The sequence below is a fragment of the Nicotiana tabacum genome, chromosome 22, assembly GCF_000715075.1.
Source record: "Nicotiana tabacum cultivar K326 chromosome 22, ASM71507v2, whole genome shotgun sequence".
NCBI lineage: Eukaryota > Viridiplantae > Streptophyta > Magnoliopsida > Solanales > Solanaceae > Nicotiana > Nicotiana tabacum.
Window position 1 is genome coordinate 60,987,529 of NC_134101.1, and position 11,065 is coordinate 60,998,593.

The 11,065-nt window shown below is 38.2% G+C and overlaps 1 protein-coding gene across 1 annotated transcript; it reads right to left on the reverse strand.

Annotated features, from left to right (window-relative positions):
- Nucleotides 1–254: 254 nt before the first annotated feature.
- On the reverse strand, nucleotides 255–1,818 carry LOC107801372 (agmatine coumaroyltransferase-2). The gene has a single exon (XM_016624689.2). The coding sequence runs from the start codon at nucleotides 1,759–1,761 to the stop codon at nucleotides 436–438; it is 1,326 nt and encodes a 441-aa protein (XP_016480175.1). The 5' UTR covers nucleotides 1,762–1,818; the 3' UTR covers nucleotides 255–435.
- Between the last annotated feature and the right edge of the window lie 9,247 nt (nucleotides 1,819–11,065).

The window sequence follows — 11,065 nt, forward strand, 5'->3', positions numbered from 1 at the left end:
AAGGTATATAATTTATATGCATTACAGATACGAGACAAGCTTCAGCTTTACCAATCATAAATTGTCAATATCTCCTTAATAAATTAATGTTAAAGATAAGAAGTAGTTGGGGGACAGAAAAAAAGGATAAAGAAAAGAAGAGATACAGTAACGTGAACAGAGATGTTCAATACTTAAATGAACTACTATATATTTGTCTCTTGGACAGTACCTTTTTGGCATACAATTTTGCCCGAGAAAGCAAGAGGAATAGCTAGAGAATTAACTGCTCTTCTATTATGCAACGACACATATATATTTCCCATCCTCCCTAGCGCTTAGCCAAGAGGAGGAAGTAAAAGATTAAATTTTAAAAACACAAAATGGAAGAAAAATAAAGGAGAAGGCTAAAAATGAATATTCATATAACACATAGTTGAGGATAATTGAACTCTTCTAATTCTCAAGCAAGTCTAAGGAATAGCAAATTTTCTTGAACGTGGGCAAGTTGTCTTGGAACAAAGGAATGAAAACGTCAATGCTTCCGTCTCCAATGAAGGATGGGAGAAGAAACATCATGCCTTCTGTTGGGAAATAAGAAGGCATGAACATGTACGGACAACCAGTTCCAATGTCTAGGTCGTAAAATGGAAACCTTAACCAACTGTCAACTTCTAAATTAGGGCATAATATGTGCTTGTTCATGTCTGCTGTAGGGATAAGATGTTCATCTTCCTTCACTTTGTGATTAGCAAAGTCAATGAATGATCTGAAATAGTTGTTGTTCACCTTTATAACCGCGTCATGAATAAGCTTTGTTGCATAGGGAAGAGGCTCTCTCAAAAGGTCCTTCACTTTTGCAGTTGGAAATGCCCAAAGGACTAAGTTTCCGAAATACTCATTTGGTACTCTAGGGTTCAGTCTCATCCGACCATTGACAGAGATTCTTATATGGGTAGTCTCAAAGCCAGTTAAACCACGAGCTTTAGTTATGGCTCTCCACAAATGTGCAACAAGGCTTTCGAACGTGCTATAAGGTTTATTGTTGCCATTTATGGAAGAAGCCTTAGCCTTGAGCTTGGCAAGAAACTCTACTGTGAAATGGACTTTGTGCACCACTATATCTTCCGTTACATGATGAGCTTGGTTGAGCGAATTCTCCTTTTTAACAAACTTTGACATGAATTCTGCACCCTTATGTTCATGCTCAATGAGAGGAGGGTTTCGAGGGTTGAAAATGGTACGATCATGCAAAGGAAGTGGATTGACGTCAAGCCCACGACAGGCTTGACCCCATGCAACTAAGAAGTTGCTGGTGGAATGGCCATCCGCCACCGTATGGTGGGCGGTGAAGCCGACCACCAACGAGCCACAAGTGAATCTTGTGACTTGAACTTGAACTAATTCCACAACATTATTCAAACTAGGATGTAGTTTGAGCAAAGAAGCTGAAGGCTTAAAAGGCATTACTTTATCAAGGGTGCTATCCGATGATGCCTCGACGAATTTAACGCCTTCATCATTGAGTAAAATCACTGGATTTCCATGTTCGTCTTTTCCTAATCTTCCTGCCCATTCACGGTAAACTGCTAGGGCCTTTTGAAGTCCCAATTTAATGGCGGCATTTGGTGGGGTGGGAGGGTGATAGGCATAGATGACAGCAATTTGGGCTTCGTAGGTGACCTTATCAAATACACTAAGGGGAATGTAACCTTTAGTAGAAGGAGTGATGTCTTCGTAGAAAGGCTTAATGATTCTTGAACTTTCTACTTTGACCTTCATGATTTTGTCAATTCTTTGATTTGGCAAAGTGGAAAGAAAAGAGGAGGAGAATGAAGGTTGTTTAGCTCGAGTAATAGTAAAGGCATAACTTAGGTTTTTATAAGTATCACATGCACATGTACAGTCTTACAATATAATTGGCTAGTAAGACATGTTTGTCTTATAGAGGAAAAAATATTAAAGTTGGCAACAGAAACTAGTTAGGTAAAATAAAAGAAGACAAATTAAACACAAAAAAGGAGAAACAGGCCAGGTGGCCTATCATTCAATTAGGGAGGTGCTTAGTTGTCTTAGCTAGTTAGCTCTTGAAGATGCTTCATAGCCAACTTTAATGTTTTTTTTTAAATTTAAAATTTTTGATTAGGGGTTGACTTTAATCAAATTGGTGTTAATCTGTAATTGAACTACCTACAATCACATCTTCCCAACGTTGCAACGGCATGCTGTGATAGTGTGATACCAACAACCTTCTTGTTAATTGTGCTACCCTTTGACAAACTTCACAATTTTGAATGAAACTCTTTCCGGTCCCGACCATTTTATCTTTCTTATTTTAATTTAAAATAAGTTTTCATTTACATAATTAAGAAGAAATTAATTTTATTTTAAAAAAATTTTGCCATATTTTACATATTCTAATGTGTTAACAATTAATTAAGGTTAATTTAGTGAATACATCTTTTTTCTCTAGGAGTTCGTATTTCCCTAATGAGTATGCCAAATATAAAATGGTCAACTATTGAGGACAGAGGAGTAATGAATTTGGACGCATATCCATCATTCCTGTTTTTCTTGAACACAATAGGATCAGGTCTTCTTCAATCCGTTTTCCTAAAATGAAATATATTTAGGATAAAAAGTTTGGACCTTGGCAAATGTCAATATCTATAATGTTTGATCTACAAGGCATTAATGGCATCTTAAAAATATTACCGTGTGCTGATCATGGGTATTAAAACGTAGTATGTGATTGGGATATAGTCGACAATGATTACAGTTTGTGTTCTAAAAGGTAACATGTGTTAACTTTGTTTCTTTAATTTATCTTTTGGGATATACGGGTAAATTCTCACTAGACTTCAAGACTAAACCGACAACTGTTTATCTCAATTTTTAATGGCGGCTAGTGTTGTAGTGAAGGCAGAATCGCACATTTGTAAGCTAAGGATGTAATAGTTTAATTTAAAAACTGAGATTTTATTTTATATCTTTGATTAATTAATTTATATAACTTTGTACAAGAACGCTAGAAGCCAATTTCGACCAGTTTGCATTTCAACGGGTTTTGGCAAACTTTCAAACGCATTAATTTCATACACGAAATTGCTGAAAATGACTTTATATACTAGTTCTTTACCTTATAAAATTTGTCGAGAAAATTAACTAAGATCTGAGATGAAATGTCTTGACAAAGCTAACATGTTCACACTTAATTAGAATTGCTTTTTATATCATAGATTTTGTCAAATTGAATTCTCGTGGCCAAAGCCTGAGAAACACTCAGTGTCAAACAAATACTCAGAAAAACTATATTTTTTGTTACTATTATTTTTGAAAAGTTATCTTTTATTACTTTATCCAGTAAAAAATAACCCTGCGAAGCTAAAGTCATCGTGATGAACCTTTTATTTTCTAACATTTCCTCTCAATGGGTTTTTTTTCTCACTTCTCTTCCATTTCTAATTCCATTTGATTTGGTCCACGTATACTGTCAATTCGATTGGTAGTGACTCTGAGAATCGAAATTGCTTCTTGTCAACATTTACCAATAAAAGCAGCTGAATTAGGTGAAGAATATAGATGCCTCAGTAGAAAATGCTACATTTGGCAAATAATTGTCACTTTGGCTTGGATTTAGACTTGTGGTAGTTGTGGAAATTGTACTGCTTTGAATAAGACTGATGTGTGTGTACTCCAAGATCGAGTAGTTAACTTGGAATATTCGGAGTTTCCATCTATATGCCAAAAAGAGATATGAACTGATTTCAAATGGTAGTTGTCTCGTGTTATAGATGGCATTAATTTCGGCCTATAATATTCTAGAGTGTGATGTTTTACACATGTCGTTTCCACGATCACTAACATGAAGTAAAGGACGTAGCAGTCCAGTCGTTGGATTTAATGCATTATAGAGGAAATCAAACCTTTTGATAGTTGTATGTGAAAATGTGTGAACCTAGGACCAAAGTTCCTCCTCATCCCTTTGTTAAAATGGGCTTAAAAATCGTGGATATAACTTAGTATTACTACTAATTTGCTGATCAATATTCTCTTTTTGATCGAAAATAATTCTCAAAATCTCAAAAACGAGCTTTCAATTGGTAATTAAGTTTCATGTGATGCTCATAAATGAGATCAGATGATGAGGATAGGTTAAGGAGAAAACTTATCACAAGATTATAGTCTAACAAGCTTGTGAAAGAAGATATGCGTGTGACACCTTAATGTAAATTCTGCATATATAAAAGGAGGTAAAAATAAAATAGTACTACATAAGATAAAAGTATAAGTTCACGTGATATAAACGCTTCTAATCTAGATGTGATATAGCTCAAAGAATAAATCCTACAGTCTCTTGGCTGAAGCGGATAAATGGCCGATAATACGCCATATATTTGAGATGTGACAAATATGATAGCAAAGTTTGACTAGCAACAAATAGCAAAGTGGGGAAATAGAAAGGGAGATAAGGTGAAATTTTTAATTAAAAGATATAAAGTGAAATTTTTAATTAAAAGATATAAAATCAGATGATCCGCTCTGCTGTGAAGTCTTATGAGCCAAACGCATGCCATAAAGGAGGATCGTTTTATTTATTTATTTATTTATTTTACTATTTTTCCTTGGGAGTTGTGGAAATTAGCGGAAGGACAAAGACGTGGGAAGCGGTCATACGGACCATAAGATAAACATAACATAATACCAAAATTGTGGTCCTTATGGAGTAGACACTAGACACAAGTTCTTAATAATTTCTACGACTTGTATTTAAAATTAAACCAATTTGGTTAATAGTCATAGGCATAATTATTTGTTTAATTTTCTATTCGTTGGTCTCCTACTTCCAACGCCATTGGTACGTCCTTTTTATTCATGCGTGTGTTGAGCCAACGTTTGATTATTTTCACGATATTAGTACACTAGAAATGTAATTAAAGAAAGGTTTAGGAATATAATAGTTTTTGTGGCAAAGCAAATAAAAGAATAATTCAGATTTTTAATAATTAATTGTACTTCACTTTCCTTAATATAAAAGAATAATAATAATGGACATGGAGAGAATAAGGAAATAGAAATCTTATTGATAATTTCTGCTTTCTTCCGATAGGAATTAACAAGTTCTTCCAATGACAAAGAATCACAATAATACCGACAATTGATAATATTACTTTGTCGTTTTCTCGATGAGGAACAAGGTATAAAAAGAGAATTTATATAAGAGTACAATTCATAACCGTCACTTGCCCTATTTAATTCTTGTTCGTTACGAGTACTTATTACATTGATTACCCATTATGTGGGTGGTTTGTAATGGTTGAAGTAATAATAGCCAGTCGCGCATAATCAGTGATTCAGCTGAGTTCTTTCCATATTCGTGGCTATTAATGATCTTTTCATCTCGGTGACCCCCTGTGTCCTTAATTACAAGTACCTATTTTTTATCTCTCAACTAATAGGCACGGTATCCTCGTAAGACGATCCCGTGAGTATTATTCATACCTTTCTGTACACCATTCTTCTTTATTGCTTTGATTCTCATGCTACTTGTCATCATAATATTGGTCCACATTATGAATTTATTTTCCACAAATACATTCACATTATGTTTATCTCTATATTGACTTTGATTTGAACTTTTAATAAGGAAAAATTACTAAGATAGATAAGACACAAAGTATAAGGTGAATTAAAATGTTTGTCTACAAATATTTCTTAAACATTTTAAAATCCGTAAATATTTATCTTGAAAACAGAGACAAAAATAATGTCGAAATGAAACTAAAACGGGCAAATTTGAACAGAATTCGATAAATTTTAGGAAGGATGGAGTAAATGATAGGAGGCAGAAGCAATACACATGGATGTTTACTCGTAAAGCGGTTCAGTTGAATTTATATGTGATTTCTAGACAAGTGAATTAATTCGATCCTGAAATAATAAAATAATAGAAGAAATACGCAATACTTAGCCTTGAAATGAAGATAAAATTGCAGAAACAGTAATTCCGGGAGCAGAGCTTCCGGACACAACAATGATGAAATCAAGGAACAAAAAGATAAAATTGTATAAAGTTTTGAATCGATTATAGCATAAATTTGTCAGAAAAGTCGTGTCCTTTATAATGATAACAGAGCTCACTATTTATAATTGCACCCAGGAAACAAGGTCCTAGGATCATGTTCTTCTTTAATGTCAATTATGAGAGCCATTGAAGAATGTGTAACGGTGAGCATAAATGACAAATTCTCTGTAACGGGCAACACACTAAATACTGTGAAATATTCTCTATTAAATGCTACCGGGCGGAGGATATTTATTGCATCTTTACGAGTGTCATTCTTTTCATTGACAAACGGGATAATTGCCTTCGGTTTTAACTATCCCCCGCCTTAGGCTTCCACGTGTCCCTCTCTCAAACAGACACATAACATAACATATTTTACCCTATATAGATAGTCTCCCTGCTTTCCGGTGACATAACTTTGTGTTACCGGAAACTTGGTAGAAACACTCTTTTTGGCAGGAATTACTTATGATTTATTCTGAAAAGCATCTGACAGTTAATTAGATGCACATCTCTTCGCATTTAATGCCCCGAACATGCGTCATCCCACGATTCAGCATAACTTTTGTCGGTTATCAAGGTAATCATGGCCACGAATTTAGCTACCTAAACCTTTACTAATACGCATCAATCTCCTTCATTCATACTCCATAACTCTCCAAACTCTCTAAAACTCTCTCTATCCAACTTGTATCTTGTTCGTCAACCTTTCTTTAACTCTCTTCAAACGAATTTTTTTTTCTTTCTTTCATAACATATAATGGCTTCTTCTTCAAAGAATACAAGTTTCTCAAAGAACAAGAACAAAGCCGAGTACGCTTCTCCTCCAACAGTGAAAAAAATATTCCCAGAAGTCTTGTTACAACAAAAGACTTCGAACAGAAATTTCCTTCTGTTAGCCCTCGTACATGGGCCGTTAGAAGGTATCCTTCTTCCATCCGTCCTTCCAGCATTCCTGCTGTGAAGGAAGATTGTCATTTCCAGGACCTAGACATTATCGCTCCCGACCTGGCGGAGCGGGTAACCTTACCCAAGAAGAGTTTTACGTACTTCTATACGTATCCCTTCACTTTAGAGACATTTTCTCTGAGTGGAGAGCTTGACTCCGTCATTGAAGAGTTTTGCCTCCGCTATCAAGTGTGTCTGGCACATGTGAGTCCCTCCGTGTGGAGGACGATTGCTTGCCTTCGACGCCGATACCAGAAAACGGGAGAGGAGCTAACTTTAGCTCATGTGATGAACCTTTATTCCCCCAAGATCTTCCGTGGGGGGATGATCAACTTCAGCAAGCAGGGCCACCATGCGTTGATGTCTATCATGGATGATGATAATGACCGTGGGTGAATGGAACGGTTTATTTCAGCTGCCACCAGTGACATCATTCTGGCCTCGGCTTCTTCCTTCCCAGAACTGTGGAACCGCACTCGTGAGTATATAATCTGTTTCTTTCCTTGTTAAAGATCTTTTCCTCGTCATTATTAACCTTTCTTCTATTTCCTGCCTCAGCGGCTCGATGGGTTCCCCTAGGGTTGAGGGCCTTGACCAATGGGTTCAGAAGATTTTGGACGTTACCACGCCCGAAAACCGCTCGTGGAAAGAGCTGTCACTTAAATACGAGTGGTAGGACAAAAATCATAGTAAGTTTAACTCATTATGTCCTTAACTTTTCTTATGAGAAAATTATCCCACTCCTTCCTTCTGTTGAACATAGGTCTAACCCAAGGCTCAGTTGTTATCCCCGAGGAGGATATTTTGGCTGATCCTGCTGATGCGGCGAGGCTGCTGCAGAAAGATTTTTCACAGACAGGCATCTCGGGACCTGCTTCTGCTCGGAGTCCCCGGCCGGAGAACAAGTAACCAAAAAGAAGGCGTTCCTCGGCGGCCGGGAGGGGGAGGGGGAGGGGGAAAGAGGGCAAAAAATACTGCCCTCGAGTCATCTCCGAAAGTCGTGATGACGAGCCCTCCACCCGGGACGACCATAGATACCGTGATGATTGACGATGGTGGAGAAGCTAACGAGAAATGAGCTTCTCTACATAGAAGACGACGACCTTCCTTAACTCAACAGACCGCTCAATCCGTTGAGTTAGTTACACCAGCCGATGACGATGTCTCGACGCTCTGGGGGAGTATGAAATGGTGGAAAATGCCAGCTCCCGCATCCGGATCCCAGTCGCTGTGCCTGGTATTTTGTGGCTGAGTACCGGTTCCCTTCCGTCCTCGGTTAGCGAGCAACCAACAACCAGCATTGCGTTTGTCGCAGCTGCTTCTCACCCTTCAACACCATCAGCTTCATCTCCATATTTACCAACACCAGCAACTGCTACATCATCTCCACATTCATCAACTCATCCACCAATAACTGCTACATCATCTTCACCGACCGCATCTGCCGAGAATAGAGCGTCCTTCTCCCCCAGTTCCTAGTTCATTGGAATGTGGGTAAAACTATGCTCCCTCCTCAGAAGATCTGCAAAGGAGGAGGAACGTTACTCTCTTGATCTCTACCGGATGCAATTTGCTAACCCAGCTGGTGATAAGTAGGGATTTTGACCGCTTATTTGCTCTCTTTTACATACATTTTAGCTCAAAAATGCTTAAAGGTATTCCCGAGAACTAATGAAATGTGCTTTCTTGTAGGAATAATGGGAAACGAGCCAAAGAAGTGAAAATCAACTCAAAAAGGAGTAAAATTGGACAAGAACCAAAACAAGGCAAAAAGGGCTACAATGCGGACCGCACAATACTGTGTGTGGCCGCAAACTCTGAAGATGCACTGATAGAATCTCTTCACAGAGTGCGGACCGCACAATTATTGTGCGGCCGCAGAAGACTAGATTCAGATTCCTTTAGTTTTGGGAGCTTGAAGATGTGCGGACCGCATCATTATTGTACGGCCGCACTCACAAATGTGCGGTCCGCAGAGTGAAGCCCTGATCCAGTCCAAGCGCAAGGGTGCAGCCGGACTCAGAATTGTGAGGTCCGCACAATTAGAGGAAGTGCGGCCGTATCTCACTTTTGTGCGACCGCAGAAAGCCATACCCACCAGTCAATCTCAAAGTGCGGACTGCACATAAAATTGTGCGGCCGCATAACCTTCGTAGGGGCAATTTTGTTAAATATTTTCAGCTGGGTATAAATAGATCTTTTTGTCATTTTTAAGTCAAGTTTTGTGCACATGAACACTTGGAGCCTTTTTTATTTACTGTATTGGGAAACTTTATACTAGTTTAGTATTTAAACATTAGATTTTCTTTCCTTAATCAATTATTATGCATTTTATCTTAGTTGCTTCTTTAATTTATTCATTTTCCATGAGTAGCTAAGCCCTTAGCTAGGGTTGTAACCCAACCCTAGTATGGGTACTTAATGGGTGATTGATTTAGGGCTTATTTGTGATTGGGTATATGAATTTTAGCCTAGTTCTTGCTTGAATTTGAAAATTGATGGTTGCAAATATTGATTCATGCCTAATTGACTTAGTCTATACTTGAGAAAGTGAGACTAAGTCTAGAAAAACTTGGCTAACAAGAAATTGGGGTGAACTCAAGAAATTGATAGCCACAATTAAAGGGTCGAGTCTAGAGATAGTAAGACCCGACTTGAGCATTTATCACTTGTTTCGTGAGATACCCATTTGGACTTGAGAAAGTCGAATTGGGCAAAATCACTCAAACTACCGAGAGGTATAGAGTGAGTAATTACGTGTGATTGCTATATTGTATCCTGATCAACCAAACATGCCCTAAAGCTATAAATCTGTTAGGTAACCAACTAGGCGGAAGTCGCAACCCTAGATATTTTATAACTTGAAAAACAACCAAAACCAAAAACATTGTCTCTTAGCTTTACAACTACAAGCATTAGCGTAAAAGTAAAAGTAGAAATAATATTTGAAAATGTGGAAGTGTAATCTTAGGCACGTCATACATTCACACTAGGTATATACCTAATCCCACATCAAGCTCCATGTGGAATCGACCCCGACTCGCATTGGGTTTTTATTATTGCATCGACCGCCTCGCAACCTAAATTAGTGGTGTGAGTTTGGGCGATATCAATTTTTGGCGCCGTTGCCGGAGAGCTAAAAACGGATTTAGCTATATATTTGGTTTTGTGTGTGACTTGTCTTCTTTTCCTTTCGGGTTACTAACCTTTTTTTTTGTGAATCGATTATAGGTATAAAAAATGGCTCTCAACAATGATCCTCTCGGAAACATGCCTTTGGGGGATATGGACGTGGAAGATGACCCAGTTGAAGAGGTTCCTCTTAAACCTCAAGCAAAGAGACGAGGCCGACAGCCTCAAGACAACATTCCCGTTCCTTCCCCAAATCCACCAAGAGCGGCTCCACACCGGGTGTTACCGAATGAAGGGTACGCAAGTGCAGTAGTCCCGCCCCACATTAGGGCGGGCAACTTTCAAATCACAAATGTTATACTTACACTGCTTGAGCAACGGGGATTCTTCACCGGGGCTCCGAATCGAAATGCGTACAAGCACTTGAGAGGATTTGTGGACACCTACTGGGGTAGTAAACAGACCAACGTTTCTGAGGATGCTTTAAGGTTGAGACTATTTCCCTTTTCTCTACGGGGGAAAGCCTTGGGTTGGTTAGAAAGATTGCCAAATAATTCTATCCATACATGGGATGAATTGGCGAAAAAACACATTGCCAAGTTCTTTTCTCCCGGGCATATGGCTACTCTTAGAGACGAGATTCTAGCATTTAAACAAGAATTCAATGAGACGTTGCACGAGATATGGGAGAGGTACCGCACTATAGTGAAAGAGTGCCCAAATAATGACATGATCGAGGCTATGATTCAACAAACCTTCTACATGGGGATCAATACTACCAATCAATGCGTGGTCAACCAACTTGCCAGTGAAAATTTTATGACAACACCATATGCCGAAGCTTGCTAAATATTAGATGAAATGGCGGATACCTCATCGGCATGGCAAAGTAGAGCAAATGTTCCTCAAGGTGATCCAAATATGATTCACCTACACAAA

Excerpts from the sequence above, each read along its gene's own strand:
- LOC107801372 (XM_016624689.2), bottom strand. The coding sequence starts at position 1,761 with ATGAAGGTCAAAGTAGAAAGTTCAAGAATCATTAAGCCTTTCTACGAA.